The sequence below is a fragment of the Mustela nivalis genome, assembly GCF_964662115.1.
Source record: "Mustela nivalis genome assembly, chromosome: 10".
NCBI classification, from domain to species: Eukaryota; Metazoa; Chordata; class Mammalia; order Carnivora; family Mustelidae; genus Mustela; species Mustela nivalis.
In genome coordinates, this window is record NC_139029.1 from 39,465,494 (window position 1) to 39,481,782 (window position 16,289).

The 16,289-nt window shown below is 40.0% G+C and overlaps 2 protein-coding genes and 1 long non-coding RNA gene across 10 annotated transcripts in view; 2 read left to right on the forward strand and 1 right to left on the reverse strand.

Annotated features, from left to right (window-relative positions):
• OSBPL9 (oxysterol binding protein like 9) overlaps nucleotides 1-784 on the forward strand; it is a 174,690-nt gene extending 173,906 nt beyond the window's left edge. For all 7 annotated transcript variants that reach the window (XM_082688427.1, XM_082688422.1, XM_082688425.1 and 4 more), the window contains one exon: nucleotides 312-784. The gene's annotated coding sequence lies outside the window, so the exon portion shown is untranslated. The remainder of the gene's footprint in view (nucleotides 1-311) is intronic.
• Nucleotides 1-16,289, reverse strand: part of NRDC (nardilysin convertase) — a 104,527-nt gene that overhangs the window by 787 nt on the left and 87,451 nt on the right. For both annotated transcript variants that reach the window (XM_082688395.1, XM_082688394.1), the window contains 15 exons: nucleotides 15,799-15,922; nucleotides 15,173-15,259; nucleotides 13,108-13,227; nucleotides 11,698-11,749; nucleotides 10,665-10,815; nucleotides 10,085-10,212; nucleotides 7,301-7,463; nucleotides 5,498-5,529; nucleotides 5,092-5,230; nucleotides 2,933-2,980; nucleotides 2,587-2,639; nucleotides 2,091-2,174; nucleotides 1,360-1,450; nucleotides 1,012-1,128; nucleotides 73-162 (listed from right to left, as the gene is read on the reverse strand). In XM_082688395.1, coding sequence (XP_082544521.1) covers nucleotides 73-162; nucleotides 1,012-1,128; nucleotides 1,360-1,450; nucleotides 2,091-2,174; nucleotides 2,587-2,639; nucleotides 2,933-2,980; nucleotides 5,092-5,230; nucleotides 5,498-5,529; nucleotides 7,301-7,463; nucleotides 10,085-10,212; nucleotides 10,665-10,815; nucleotides 11,698-11,749; nucleotides 13,108-13,227; nucleotides 15,173-15,259; nucleotides 15,799-15,922 — 1,479 coding nt within the window. The remainder of the gene's footprint in view (nucleotides 1-72; nucleotides 163-1,011; nucleotides 1,129-1,359; nucleotides 1,451-2,090; nucleotides 2,175-2,586; nucleotides 2,640-2,932; nucleotides 2,981-5,091; nucleotides 5,231-5,497; nucleotides 5,530-7,300; nucleotides 7,464-10,084; nucleotides 10,213-10,664; nucleotides 10,816-11,697; nucleotides 11,750-13,107; nucleotides 13,228-15,172; nucleotides 15,260-15,798; nucleotides 15,923-16,289) is intronic.
• Nucleotides 7,328-9,105, forward strand: LOC309843160. The gene is made up of 2 exons (XR_014299979.1): nucleotides 7,328-7,512; nucleotides 8,747-9,105. It is a non-coding gene; the product is annotated as an uncharacterized lncRNA (long non-coding RNA).

The window sequence follows — 16,289 nt, forward strand, 5'->3', positions numbered from 1 at the left end:
CTCAGGGAATGGTAACTGGGCTGAATGACTGCTCTGGAAAGGACAGAGCTATAGTTCAGTTACTATACTCACATGAACACTGAGCATTTTACTTCCTGGTCCTCTGTGAGCCTTGAACCAGTTGACTAAGTCAGATTTGGAGAATGACTTCAGTGCTTCAATCTTGCAGGAGAAAGGGAAGACAGGAAAGAAGGAAAGCTGTAAAAGACTAGCAGTGTATTTTCTGAAAAAGTTGTTATTAAATAACATGTCCCCTAGGCAGATCTCTTTGGTTCTGCTTAGCACCTGAGCATATCATTTTATTCTTCCAGGTTTCAGCTTGCCCTCAACATTCCAGAGAAGGATGAAAATGAGCTTCTGTGACACACCTTTCTGTGTTTCATAGCAATAGTTAACCCTGGCAAATAAGCAAGAAAGGGTAGCAGATGCCATAGTTAACAGCTGAGTAGTACACACGGAGCCAAAATCCACCACCTTCATGTAACCTCTCAGGTGCATGCTAAGGCATACTCTGGCCTGAGAAAATACAGTAACAATTGAAACAGATGAAGAGAAGTTTGTCTTCTGATGAGAAAACTGGAGCACCTTTTGAGCTGGGCTGAAACCTCTTGTTAAACCACCCTTTTGCCTCAGTGTCTTTGTTAATTCATCATGTTAGGGTTATATTCTCAGAGCTAGACTGCAGGTCCTAGAGCTGTTTTTGTAGGTTTTATTACTTTGGGCCAGAAGCAGTCAAAAAGACCTGACACCCAGAATTAATAAATCTGGAGAGGAATTGCTCAAAGATCTGAAGTTCTCTATTTTCTTTAAATAGCAGAAACCTTTTTCCCTCACAAATCTGTAGTGAGCCTCAATATAAACACAACATATAAAACAATTACGTTACACAGAAACAGTACCAATACAAAAATGGATCTGGTCTTTTCCACACAATACTGATTTGCTTGGGATTGTGACTCATAAAATCAGGAGTCCCGGTCAGGACTCTGATACTCAAAATGGTGTTACTACCTCATGGGCAAGACGGTCAAAGAGATACTGCTGGGTGACCACTTCGTTCCAGTTCCTGTCCACCTCCTCCCCAAGATGGGTGTCCTCGCATTCCTTCAACTTGATCAGAGCTGTGACCTATTCCACCAAAGAGAGAAACCCTCAGATGTAGCATCACACCAGTTGCCCCAGCACACACTTGATCCTGTTTGGTCTGGTTTATGAGAGACCTGCTGTGATCCCTTCACTTGGGACCTGCCAGCAGGAAGGGGAGGGATGAAGCTAGGAAGACATTTTGGTCACATTAAGGTGGAACTACAAAACTCAAGAACTGGCCAAAGGAGCAAAAGACAGGCCAGCATTACTCACCTGCGTGTTGAATGCTTCCTCAGTGAGGTTCTCGATCTTCTCCTCAAAGCTAGAAAGAAACTCTTCTATCTTCTTATCAACAACTTCAGAACTGAAACAAAATATCTTCAATTAAGTCACCAGAGGCAGCAGTTCTGCTAATAGGTCCTATTCCCATGCTTTAATAAAATCAGTATTTTGCACCAAAAAAGAAAAAAAAAAAAAAAAAAAACCTGGTCTCAAACAATGCAAAGGAGAAAAAGGGCTAAGGCATGGTTCTAGAAAGAGACTGAAGTCTTTTCTTCCAGGCATCAGTACTCTTTCACTAAGCTGAGTGAGAGAACGGAAAAGGACCCAACCCCTAACTCTAGTAGTCCACCTTCTGACATCCTCAGCACATAAGCAGTGACAACCCATGCTTGACCCCGCTCCAAAGCTGAGAACCAGCAAGACTTGAATCCTGGTTCTAGGATAAATGCCAGATCAGCCATTTCTGCTTTTCTTGTCCTCAGGCCCGCCTAGAGAGAGGACACACTGGCAAGCCCTGCACAGTGACCATGGAATACCACAGGCCTTCTAGGATCATTGGAACCATTACTGATCCATCTTGGATCAGGCCATCTATGACCCACCCTGCATCTCCACCCCCAAGTGAAGCAAACCCTACTCAGTCAGAGTTGCCTGAGGTTTAAGGAAGCACCTATAACCCCCCATCTCCAGGCTAAGAATAATAGTTGCGCCCATCTACTCACTTGTATTTCGTTGCCTGAGTCCCCACAGTGACAGAGAATCCTAAAATCCCAGATGTGTTCCTACAGGTAGGGTAAACATGGTACCTACGGCCAGAATGAAAAGTTCTGTGAACTCAGGTAGTCCCCAGGGCCCTGCCCTCAGAGACTAGAAGTGAGTGGGAAGGGTTTCTGCACATCCTAACTGGACCTGGAGATCTAAAAGAAAATCCAGATGGTATGCATCTACTTCATTTTTGGGTTAGGGTGTCCACCCCTCTTCTGAACTGAGAACTACGCACTAGCTTTTTTCCTTGCTAATCTTTGAAACTTGACTGAACTAAAAATCTGATCATAGTCCAAGATGCAGATTCTAGTTGTTTTGACCAGTATGACTCTAAAACATGGAAGGACCAGCAAGCTCCAAGAGGCTGCACTCAGTCAGGATATCTGATAATACAGCCTACAAAATAAGCCCCAGACCTTTATCTGAGCTCAGTGCTCTTGCCAGCAGACTTACCCAAGGGTCTGCTTGGTTCGAAGGAAGTCAAAACAAGGCTCTTCCATGTGCATCTGTAATTCAACATACTACCCATCAGCCCAACTCCTCCCAGCACAGAAACCTCCATTTCTAACCCCCAAGTGTTGTATATAACCCCAAAGTCCAGCCTCCCTTACTGCCTTCTTCCTAAATTGCCCAGGCCCCCTTTCCAGGCTCATAGCAGATGACAATACCAAAAATAACCATCTCACCTACCAAACAGGTCCCCGACCCCTCCCAAGTCCCTGGCTCCCAGGCAGAAAGGCCAGTCCTCATAGTGGGTCAGAGGCTCCTGAACACATTACTCTTCTTTATTACAACTTACCACAAGCAGCTCCATAAGAGTGTATTCTTTTAGACTCCTGGCACCTGACTGAAAGGAGAGGTTGGTCAGACCAACTGAAAATCCAGTGGCTTAAAGTACTTTTTAAGAATCAAGCTATTCTTGATAATTTATTCAGGAATCCATCCTCCTCTCTTTCCCCAAGAGTACTGATCACACTCTCTATTTCCTTATTTACAATTTTGTTGACATATCTACCTTCCCACTAGACAGCCTGTGAGGACAGAAATCACACTTGATCATTTGTATTCTTGGCCCTTGCACAGGACTGTATGTCCCAATGGAGGTGAGTCCCAACTGGACTTTGGGTATTGGAGTGATACCCAACTTGCCGGCTCCTGCCCAAGACCCAAAGAACAAAACCTGAAGTTAAGTACTTGAAGTTCAAGGTCCTAAGAAGAAGAATAGAAAATATTTGGGATCAATGAAGGGTATCTGGACTGATTCCTCAGACAAAACAGGTATGAATAGAAGCTTCTAAGGCCACACACAGGAACCCAAACCAGTCAATAAATTCCTAAAAGGCAGATGGATACCATACTTGGGAGACCACATCCTGGCTGTCCTGGAGAGTAGCAAAATGATGCAGTCAGCATGAAAGAAAGCAGGAGGCCAACAAGCAAGGATGCTGCTAGTACATCCCACAGTCAGGTTCCTCTAACAGACTGTCCCTTCCCACTTCACTAAAGAAAGAGGCTAAAAGCCTGTGTGTCCTGCAAGTCCTGTTCAGTTAGACAAGGAGATATTCTGTTCAAAATGCCCTCTGGGAGGAGAGAAGTGGTTCTGTAAAGAAAGCTTGTTTTGGAAGTGCTAAGAGGTAATAGAAAGTACCTCAACAAACAAGGTCCCACAATATGAAATCTCACCCTACAACAGGTAAAGTACTGTGGATTTTGAGCAGCAGAAACACTGGAAATGTGGACAGGGCTAAGCAGGGCCAGGCCATATCATTTATGAAATCTGGGCCCAGTAGTCATTTCAGCTTTAAACATTAAGCTGAGAACAGGGAGCCTGGGTGGCTGAAGTTGGTTAAGCGTCTGCGTTCAGCTCCAGTCAAGATCCCAGAGCCCTGGGATTGGAGTCCTATATCCTGCTCCCTGCGCAGCAGAGAGTCAACTTCTCCTCCTGCCCCTCGCCACTGCTTGTGCACGCTCACTCGCTAGCTCTCTTGCTCTCTCAAATCTTAAAGAAAAGCTGAGAACCTGGATAAAAGCAAGCAAACTAGTTATCTATAGCCAGAGTGAGATAAGCTCCACAGACGAGGTAGGTCTCTATAGGAAGACGTAGGTCCAGGGCCAGAAACACAGTCTAAGGACAAGGTGACAGGCCTGCCCAAAGCCCAGACCAGGAGGATCTTCACAGGGCCTGACAAGGTAAGTCATCTCCTCATGCAGGACATCCAGGAACCATAGCATAGGAACCCGAGTTTAGGAAGTCTGAGATCAGTCTAGATAGGCACAGGTCCCCATTGTCCTAGAATTAAGTGGGACTAACCACAAGTTATGGGCCAACTGAGCCTGTTGAAAAACCCTTATTTTAAGCCCCATCCTGCCTTTCTAGAATGGTGCAGAAAGAACACAGGATCTGAGGACACAAGGAATAGATTCAAGTCCCAATTAGTAGGACCTCAGGGAAGTAAGGGACTCTGGACTTCGTATTCATCATCAAAATACAGTGGCAAGTCCTTTATCTCAGATGCTTTAAAACTTTTAATTATGACTCTGGTAGTCATTCTGTTTGCTATATATTGGTCGCTTAGCTATGTTACTTTTGTCTCTTTTTCAAAACTGTCCTTTTAAAAAATACCCTGCTACTTGGGGTTTTGTCAGGGGAACACATGGGAACTTCCAACCACTCTTCAGTCTCTGTCCCTCTGGACTAGTAGCTGAATGACTCAGTGAAGCCCTATGATTGTAAAAGGATCCATTTCACTAATAGGAGCAATTTTTAAAATTCAATTGCTTCAGGAAGACAAATGACCCTAAGGATTAAAAGCTACAGAGGTAACTGCAAAAGGGCCTTGAAAGTCGTAGGGTCACGACTTCCAGGTACTTTGGACTTTTAGTGCCCTAGTACTTAGGCTTTAGTGCCCTAAAGATACTTAGCCATGAGGATGGCCATCTGTAAAGGGGCCAACTGACCTGGTAGTACACAGTGACTTCAGAGTTGGCATCACCCTTGTTCAGAGCTCTCACTTTGCACAGGTGGTGGCCACTAGGCAGCTCTACCACCTGGAACTGCACAGGCATCTCCTGTTCCAGAGGCATGAAGTTCAGCTTGCTGCAAAAGAATGAGTATGGGTCACTGCGCAGTGCCTTTATCCTCTTACCCCACAAACTACTCTTACCTCACAAACTACTGTGAAGAGGAGGTCAGGCTGCCCATAGTCCCTTCTGAATTAACTTTGTTTACACAACCAGCTTCAAGAAAACCTATCATAAGGAGCATCATTCATTGTGGATTTAGTAATAACTGAGCTGTGGCTCAAGGCCCTACTGCTGGTAGGAATAAACAACTCCCACAGAGAAAAAACAAACCAATACTCACTCAACAACATATTTCAGGAAATCCACTGATTCCTAGGAAGCAAAAGAGAAAATAACTATAGCAGGCTCTCCTGACATTAATTTCACCCAGAAGCAACTAATATCAATATTCTAATTCTTTAAGAAGCCCTGGATAGAATTAAGGAAAGCAGATATAGTCTCTCAACAACATTGATTATGACTGTTGAAAATTAAGAGGCTCTCACAACTGAACATCTCCTCTGTTCTTCCACTGGCATTCTGTTTACCTGTACACTGTGACATGATCAAACTTAACTGTCCAGGTTAGCCTACTTGGCTGTGTCCTCTGTGACACCTGTGACTATGTTATCAAAACCTCGGTCTATAAATACAGAACACGGCATAGAGCAATAAAACAACACTTAACACTAAGTGAATGCTTCTTCTCCCCTCTCAAGACTTCTTTTTTCTCATCTACAAAATTGGGTATAAAAGGAGGTGTCAGCTCAACTCTACAGTGGTTTCTACCTAGAGCAATTCATGGTACTAAGTCCTCTAGGCCAAAAGGACCCCCGCCCAGTACTCCCACTGTGCTCGGAAAAGCAGGCAGCTACCCTACTTCTCTCTGTGAGTTGAAGCTTTTAAACTTAACGTGGGGAGGAAAGAAACTAAGGCTGGTTTGAAGGCTGGGGAATAAAGACAGGAAGTGGAGAGGAGATAGCAGCCAGTCTCAAGAGTGGCCACTTATATATTCCATCAAAGGGCCAGTCTTGAGAAACTAGGAAGCCATGAAGAAAGACGGTCAACAGCCAAGTAATTTACGGAGTCCCAAACAAGCAATCTTGGCTGGAAGAGGCCTTTTAGTTACAAGATCCACATACCTATCCCACTCAATATATGTCAGAAAAACTCCTCATATGCCCCCCAAACCTATTTTTCCCACTCCTCCACCAACACACTGGTTCAAGCAAGAAATACAGGCATCATCTTAAACCCCTCCCTCCTCTATTAGACCAACATCCAATTAGAGTTTTAGCCATCCTCTACAGCACTATTTCTCTTTTCATTTACTTTGCCTAACCTCAGGCTTCATCATTTTTTGCCTCAATGTGTGCGTGCATGTGTGTGTGTATGTGTGTGTGTGTCAAACACACATAACAAAGTTTACCATCTTAACCATTTTTAAGTGTACAGTTCCATAGTGTTAAGTATAAATACAATGTTGTAAAACAGAACTCCAAAACTTCCTCACCTTGCAAAACTGAAATTCTGTACCCATAAAACAACTCCCCCCTTTTTCCACCTTCCCAACCCTTGGTAACCACTACTCCACTTTCTGTTTCTATGACTTTGACTACTCTGCATACCTCATAAACTCCGGAATCATGTCAACTCTTATAAAAGCCTCTTAACTGGTCCCTGCATCTTTCTTAACAACAAATCCCTTTTTAGATGTTTCACTGATTTTTCCATTTACTACAAGATAAAGCCCAAGCTCCTTAACACACAATCTTGATATACAAGTTCTGCCGAAGTGTGTGTGTCAGTGTGTGTATCTGTGTACATCCCTCAGTATACCCCAGAGCTTACACTTTAATTTCTAAACTGTCGTTTCCACACACAATCTTCAACAAATAACCAATACCATGTATTTACCCAATCCATTTCATCCAAAGCTCTATCCATTATCAGCAATCTTCTCATTAAGAAAGTCTTGCACTGCATCAGAATGGCTGTGCTATGACAACTCTACAGAGCTTTTCTTTCTGGAGAACTAATGCAATTCCAGAGCCCACAGCAGCATTCAGACCTAGCCAAGAGCAAGAGAGCACCTCACACTCACTGTGCTTGTGACATTTCCTTGTACCAGGCCTTCAACAAAGAGCTGGGATTTGAACTCCTTGACGAAGCTCAGCAGAGACTCAAGGGAAAGGCCATCCATCAAAGCCCGGTACTTGTCAATCATAGACCAACGGGCATATTCCAGGATTAAAAGCCGCACATCTCTGTTCAGAGGGCAGAAAAAAAAGTTTCATCATTTTGAAATGAATCAAGGTAAAAAAAAGATTTTGTTAAGTTTCTAGAGGTGACATGTTTCTAAAAAGACAGAATTTGGGGGGCACCTGAGTGGCTCAGTGAGTTAAGACTCTGCTTTCGGCTCGGGTCGTGATCTCAGAGTCCTGGGATTGAGTTCCGCATCAGGCTCTCTGCTCAGCAGGGAGCCTGCTTCCCTCTCTCTTTGCCTGCCTCACTGCCTACTTGTGATCTCTGTCAAATTAATAAATAAAAACTGGGAGAAAATGTCATAATCACCAAAAAGCGCTTAAAATTACATACACAAAATTATATATAGATTTGCTCTCTGGTACAACTCACTTACCTGTCTCAATTGCAAAATAAAAATTTCACATTAGTTGCCAGATGAGTCACACACCAACTTAGAATATTACTATTTTTGTTTGAAATCTCATTAACATTTTATTAATTACTAGGGGCCAGCATTATGGGAATCTATTACTGCAGTGACAACATAGTACACATAGTGGCTCTAGGCCAGAATCAGACCAACCCCTGTTCCTCATCCCCCCAACTTCTCCCACCCCGAACTCTCCTCCCTCCTCACACTAAACTGCTGGAACGTGGCAAATTAATATCTGTGACTCAGATATTAATCTGATATTAATCTTCATCTGTGAAACAAGGGAAATAGTAATGGCTACCATTATAAGGTTTTGGACAGAATTAAATAGATATATACAGATAAAGGTTTTATATGTAGCAAATAACAAATAAATAGGTATAATTATTAGTCTACCACATTTTAATAAGGTAGTATTCAGGAGTTACTGGATACACAGGGCTATTTTTCATCATACTGAAAGTCCCAGACAACTCTCCTTTCCAACTTACATTTGGTTATTAGTTTTTATAACTTTTTATGACCAAATTATCAGTTACTACCAGTCTGACTCTTAACTGCCACCTGCCTTGCTTTTGAATTTTGTTCATATGTGGGCTCCATATAACTGTGTCAAAAAGGAGTGGTGGAGAGATGGGGTAACTAGGTGATGGACATTAAGGAGAGCATGTAATGTAAAATGAGCACTGGGTACTATGTAAGACTGATAAATCACAGGCCTCTACCTCTGAAACCAATAATACATTATATATTAATTAACTGAATTTAAATTTTAAAATTAAAATAAATAAAGAACTGACCATGAAATAAACAAATAACTGTGTCAAGAGTAGGGTCTCTATATAAGGTTGTGCTGTTTACCATTTCTAGATGCTCAGCAAGATCAAGCAAGCCACGTGCTCAAAGTGCTGTGTCTGCATAGAGGGGACTTTTTTCTCCCTCCCACAAAGGCTCTTCCTGCTGAAAGAGGGCATCCAAAAGGGTACTTTTTCTGATTCACACAGAGGTATATCTAGGCTACCATTAGCCCTAGACAAAAGAACAGGCTCGGGGAACCTGGGTGGCTCAATTGTTAAGCCTCTGCCTTCATCTCAAGTCATGATCACAGAGTCCAGGGATTGAGCCCTGTATTGACCTTCCTGCTTCTCCCTCTCCCACTCCCCCTTGCTTATGTTCCTGCTGTGACTGTGTCTCTGTCAAATAAATAAATGAAATCATTAAAAAAAAAATCTCTTTTAAGACTATGCTTTCAATTCTTTAAAAAAAAAAAATAACATAAAGAACAGGCTCTAATGAAAGCCTCAAGGTGGTATGAGCAGAGGGTTTAAGCATTATTATACAGTCAGAAGCCTTTTTGCTGTCCTCTGGAAACTTGGCTGAATTCTGGATAGCTACAGTTGCCAGGTAAGTGACAGGTTAAGCAATTAAACTCAACTGTTTCATCACAACAATACCCAATATACTAAAATCAGCAGTAAAGCAATTTTGAACTATAACAAAGCCAGCATTTCTTTTTTTTTTTTTTTTTTTTAAGGATTTTATTTGTTTATTTGACAGACAGAGATCACAAGTAGACAGAGAGGCAGGTAGAGAGAGAGAGAGAGGGAAGCAGGCTCCTCGCTGAGCAGAGAGCCCGATGCAGGACTCGGTCCCAGGACCCTGAGATCATGACCTGAGCCGAAGGCAGCGGCCCAACCCACTGAGCCACCCAGGCGCTCCAAAGCCAGTATTTCTTTAACTGTTGTTTACTTACAAACTTTGGAAAAAACATCCTTGTTTACCTTTAGCCTCTGAGTAGAGTCAGTAGGCTTATTTTAGTCCTACTCACAGAGTTACTTAAGCTATGTTTGGAGATCCTATAACCTGGGGGCACCTGAGTGGCTCAGGTCATGAGCCCAGGGTCTTGGGATGGAGCCCCGTGTGGAGCTCTCTACTCAGCAAAAATCCTGCTTCTCTCTCTCCCACTCCCCCTGCTTGTATCCACTCTCTCACTGTCTGTCAAATAAATAAAATCTTTAAAAAAAAAAAAAAAAGAAAGAAAGAAAATAAAGAAATCCTATAACCCAATGGATGGTCTCCTTAACCACAGCCAATTCTAATTTGAAAAATTATTACTGAAACTACAGCCTCATTCCTCCTACACCTAACCCCTAGAAAGGCAAATACTTTCAGGCCTTCAAAATATAAGCCGATCCTATGTATACACACTTGGCCAGAGTTTCAGGCTTGATGAGGATGTTAAAGTAGGTCTTCTTCAACTGTTCAGTTATCATTGTGAAGACAGCTGGTGTGGAACTGAATTCCGCTAGGTAATCAATAATAAGCTGAAATAGTAGCTAAAAAGAAAAGAAAGAGGAACCTTGAGTAAAGAAGCATGAAATCCACTATTCTTAAAGATTTTCTTCTTCCAAATAAACTTAAATAATTTTTTATTCACTATCTCCACTGCCCCTAAATGTGACTTTAACTGGGAGGGCATCACATTTATATATTAATTTTGGAAGTAATGACAACTTTTATCAAACTATCCTATCCAGTGTTGGCTGCAGAGAAACTGACAGCAAAGCGCTGTGAAATCAAGCCTGAAGCAGAGGCTGTATTGCATGCATTGCTAGTAATTAGTCAATACGTTGCTCTTATGTGTCACCAGCCAAGAAAACATGCTAACCACATCAGTGAACATTTCTTTCTGTTTATACCAACTCATCCATACTATACTTGGTGCTTTAGACGCAACAAACATAAAATTTAAACATCTTTATGAGCAAAACAGAACACTTGTACTTACAGGTAGTTTGTGGTTGAATCCCTTCACTCGAATAATTAAACCATGTTCTCCAGCTACCAACTTATACTCTAGCTGGGCCACATCTGCTTCATATGCTGGCTCCGCAAGGTTATGGGTAAGGATATTGACAAAGATATCAAAGAGGACCACACTAAGAGTATAAAATGCAAACACCACCATTAATTGGCAAGAAATAAACATGAACGAATGTGGGTTTGGAATAGGAAATTCCATGTTTAGAAAGACAGTGACTACTCCATAATGTAGTTCAAAGGTAAATAGAGCTTACCCAGGACTCGTTTTATAGGCATATTACAGAATATCTATCTTCAGCAGTGCTTCCCAATCCTCATCATGTTACGCACACATGTAAAATGTTAGTGCTTATACTGAAAAATGGGGTATGTGTAAAAGGCAACTGGCCCAAAGGCTCTGGCCATCCCTGCAGCCCAGGTTTTCTGACTGACAAATTAAAAATCTGAGAGAAGGAAGGCGGTTAATATACTCTTTCAAGTGGTATTAATAAATATTAGTGCTGCCTCTCATTCTAAGGCTAGATTCCGCAGTTTAAGCGGCAAAGGAAGAAGTATACTAACATTTCCTGAGCACCTCTCAGGCACATTCTAGGACTGACCTCCCACAGTGCAGTTATCTATAAATATGTTATTTGCTACAAACAAAGTATAATCAGATTCCTTGGGAGTTTCTAAATATAGGATCAACAGATGCATTTGTTCTTATTATAGACTGGAAGCTAATCCAAACTCCTCTCTAAAGAACCTTCTCAATCCAGTAATACTATGATTACTGTACACTATCAGCATGTTTCATAACTTGGTGCTGGAAATGGAGCTGCCACAACTCCATTTTAATGTTTAGTATCGATACAAGTAATTTGTTTAGGGCACAGAAAAAAATACATAAATCAGCAGCACAGCTCAGTACTAATAGAGAAAATGAAGGAATGATTCAGAATTAAACAAAATAGTTTCTCAAAAAGAAACATTTTCCAGTAAAGGGGACAATTGCTTACTTTGCTGCAGACTTCTGTATCAAAGGTGAAATCAGATGGAAACGTATATAGGCTAAAAGAAAAAAAAAAAAAAGAATATAAGAAAATACAGGCCAGAGGCCTCAAATATTTTGTACATCTGCTATATGCCCCTAACATCACAGATTCTAAAAATTCTGAAATAAACTATTAGCCCTTAAATCCTTGTTACATCTTTATCCTCAAGTTATCTTTAAAAAAGTAGTATTTACCATTCTAAGTAGTATCCAGAAGGCACACTGTAATCTGTGGGAAGATCAGATACATAGACACACAAAGGAGCCTAGGAATGCTATATTTATTAATAGCTTTTTTCAGAGAAAATGTCTACGGAGGTATACATGTCAAAAACATTAAAAAAAATCTCAATGCTCACAGAAAGCTATAGCAGAGACTTTCCAAAGAAGCTGAATAAATATTAAGACCATTTTTAGAAACACTGGTAAGTAATTCAAGAAACACCTTCCCCAAAACTCAAGAAGGCCTAAGAGCCATGGAACAGTTGTGTTAAGCTTGGGGATCTGGGTTAAATGGCAATGAAAGCATTTCATTTTATTTATTTATTTTTTTGGATCCCAAGCTGCTTCAGTAAGTTCCTCTGCTATGCACAAGAACAGAAAATAAAAATGCAACACAGTCTGGGTCAACTTTAAAGACATTTGGGTCAACATTAAAGACAAGAACTCTTAAGTCTATTTAACTGTATACTGTGATTCTCTTACAATAAAAGCAAAATGGTAGAGGGAGAGTGATGGAGGATATTTTACATTTGTAATACTGGAATAGGCTAGCTATTGTGTCTAAGAATAATCTCCTTCAGCATACTTTTAACACACCACCCATTCCCTAAGATGGTCAAACACCTGGCTCTGCTTTCACTTAACTACAAGAAGAGTATTTAAAAACAATTGCATTTTAGCCTTGAATCCTTATATATTTCCTAAAATCTGTAATTTATACAAGGATTTCTGCAACTGCACTGGAGCACAGCATGGATCTGATAGAAAAGCCTAGAAAAGATCTTCAGGGCCGCCTGGGTGGCTCAGTCATTAAGCATCTGCCTTTGGCTCAGGTCATGAGCCCAGGGTCCTCAGACTGAGCCCCACATTGGACTCCCTGCTCCTCAGGAAGCCTATTTCTCCCTCTCCCACTCCCCCTGCTTGTGTTCCCTCTCTTCACTGTGTCTCTCTCTGTCAAATAAATAAATACAATCTTTTAAAAAAAAAAAAAAGAAGAAGGAAAGAAAGACAGAAAGAAAGAAAGAAAAGATCTTCAACTGGAAGCGGAAGGATAAAGGGAGACAGGTGACAGACACACAGAAATAGGCTGCTACCAAGTGGAGAAAGAGTTGCTATACCTAGCTCACTCCTTTTCCAGAGGGAAACAGTTTACCTTTGGGAATTTTGAATTTGTTGTCTTTCTTATACCACAGGCAACCTTGTGGCGTATTCACAATTTTAACAGGGTATTCTGTCTCAGGGCAGTCAAAAGCTTTCAACATGAAGTCCGTGGCTAACGAAAAAAAGAGTAATAATTCATTCAAGTAATTTAACATGATTCCCAATAATCTGTTCTTGGTTTTAGAAGTCTAGATAACTTTTCTTTGTGGCAAAAATAAGCCAAATTCAAATGCTAGAATATAATAAATTAGAACACAGAAAAGAAAATTCTCTTGGCCTTTACATGAACTCTGAAAATCTATAATTTCCTAATGATCAATTCTGATCTCTCCACGTTCTGCTTCTTTGTCTTTCTCAAAGATAGTCTTAACTGTAAGAGGGGCCTTTAGTGATAATAGTTGTATAAACCAATTTATAAACAAATCCATTCTTGAATGAAAATGTCTTTTATCAACCTTAAGGACATTTGAAACAAAAAGTTCTGTTCTATCTAAGTCAAACTTGGGATGGCTGGGTGGCTCAGTCACTTAGGTCTTCACCTCAGGTCATGATCCCAGGGTCCTGAGATCAAGTTCCACATCAGGCTCCTTGCTCAGCGGGGAACCTGCTTCTCCCTCTGCCTGCTGCTCCCCCTGCTTCTGCTCACTCTCTCTCTTGCTCTTTTTCTGGCAAATAAAATCTTACCCCAAAAAACAAAGTCAAATTTGTCCTCTAAGTTAATGAAAACATAAACTGTTTCATCCATATGTAGGTGAGAAAAGCTATTGAAAGGAAAACAAGAATATAAAAAACTACTTGTTACATTTATTACAAAGAACTGGGTTGTTTAGATACTCAAAGTTCAAGATGTGGAACTGAATTGTTTAAAATATATGAGACTTTTAAAAAAGGCTTTTGGTCTTCTAACTGAGGTTAGATACAGATAACAAAATTAACCATTTTAAAGTGAACAATTCAGAAGTATTTAAAGTACACTCATAATGTTGTGCAACCACCACTTCTATCCAGTTTCAAAACATTTTCATCACCCTAAAAGGAAACCTTTATACTCTATTAAATAGTCACTTCCCATTATCCACTCCCCTGCCTCCCCCCACTGACAACCATCAACTTGTGTTCCGTCTCTATGAATTTACACATCCTGGGTATTTCATATAAATGGAATCCTATATGACCCCTTATGTCTCGCTTCTTCAGCATAATGTTTTCAAAGTTCATCCATCTTGTAGCATGTACATACTTCATTTATTTTTATTACCGAGTATTACTCCTTTGTATATATTTGCCATAATTTTTTCATCCATTCATTCACTGATGGACATATGGGCTATTTCCCATTAATGAATAATGCTGCCATGAACATGCATGTACATGTATTTATTTGGCTACTTTTTTTCAATTCTTTTGGGTATATACCTAGGAGTCGAATTGCTAGGGAAAATGGCGTTCTGATTAAATTAGTTATATCGACTGTAACCTTTGACCTAGACCAGTGACCTTCTCATAGTTAGAATGTTTCCCATTGCAGGCATGTAGACAGGCAGACAGATACACATATATCTCTATACAGAACCAAAGTTCTTGAAATAAAACCCTTTCCTTATAAAGCAATTAAACATTTCACTATTTTCCATCCTGTTTTTGTTTTTTTTTTTAATGCTTTCATAACTCATTACACACTGACCTGAAAACCCACTACAATTATTTCACAAAACTTCTGGTTTAAAAAACACTAGAACAACCAGGAAAGATAATGGCTGTTCCTACAGAGATTTGACATAAAAGGATCAGCTATGATTCCTAAGAAAAAGCAAAAGTTTCAGGGAGTCTCAAGATACATTTAAGTCCTATTTTCTCCCTTCACCAACTGACTAGTCTAGGAAAAGTCACTTTGCCTTTTTAAGCCTCTGGTTTTCTCATTCAAAAAAGTAAGAAAACAATGTTACTGGGAAGCTCAAATAGGAATTCAAATGACACTTTGTAAATGCACTATACAGCTGCTATTTGTTTTATTGATACATAAATAGATTATGTATAGTAACTACTTTTTCACCGACCTATGTACTTATTTTCAGCTGGAAGATGAAGATCTGGATTTAAGTCAAAATTAGTCTTCCATAGTTCAGCCCAAGAGTTTTCAACATCTGTAGAGATGAAAAACAAACTGATCCAATAAAAAATGCTGAGAATTCTCAATAACAAACCAATTAACAACTAGTCTTCACAAATCAATTTTTCTTTCTCAGGAAAACTGTAATATATCCAGGCATGCTAGCCATTTACTACTCAAAGTGTGGTTAGTGTCACTGGTACCACCTGGGAGCTTATTAGAAATGCGGAATTTCAGGCCCTACCCCAGAGCTAGTGAATAAGAATTTTTATTTTAATAAGATCTCTAGGTGATATACACATACACTGATGTTTCAGAAGTACTTTTCTAAAACATAGTCAAAACTCCTCCCCAAACTACCCAGAAAACAGGATTTTTTCACTAGCCATAATAAATATAAACATAGTAGAAAATAATTTTCTGCAAAGCAGTATGAATAATTTTCATTTCAAAGTAAACTTCTAAAAAAGTTTATACTTTTTTCCCATAGGAACCATCAGACAAATTATTAAGGAATAAAAATTCTCAGATGAGTCAGATGAATTTAAACTTGTAAGACAATTATTATTTTACCTTCCATACTATATTGAGTCCCAAACCATTTCTCCTTGAGGTCACATTTTCCTTCATTAGCACCAGACAGTAGAACAAGATTTGCTTTTTGCGGAACTAGCTGATTAAGGGCTTCAGCAATGACCTAATTGGGGTAGGAGGAGACACACACACAAACACACACAATAACAACTTTAACCTAATACATCTCTGTTAAAAAGGCAAAACCTTATTATGTTAGGCATCCCCAAGATCCTGACATCTTGATGCACATGAAATTTATCTATACTCATGAACACCTCAATTTATAAAACTTCATTAGTCTATTAATTTTTTCAAATGTTTCTTAATAATACTATAAACTGTGTTCATTTCAAATCCTACATAATAATAGAACTAGCAGTAAAAATAGCTCTCATTTACTAAGTTTTACTATGTGCCAGGTAGTCTTTAACATACATTATTTCATTTAATCTTAAAACAACTCTAAGGTATACTCAATTTTATAAAGA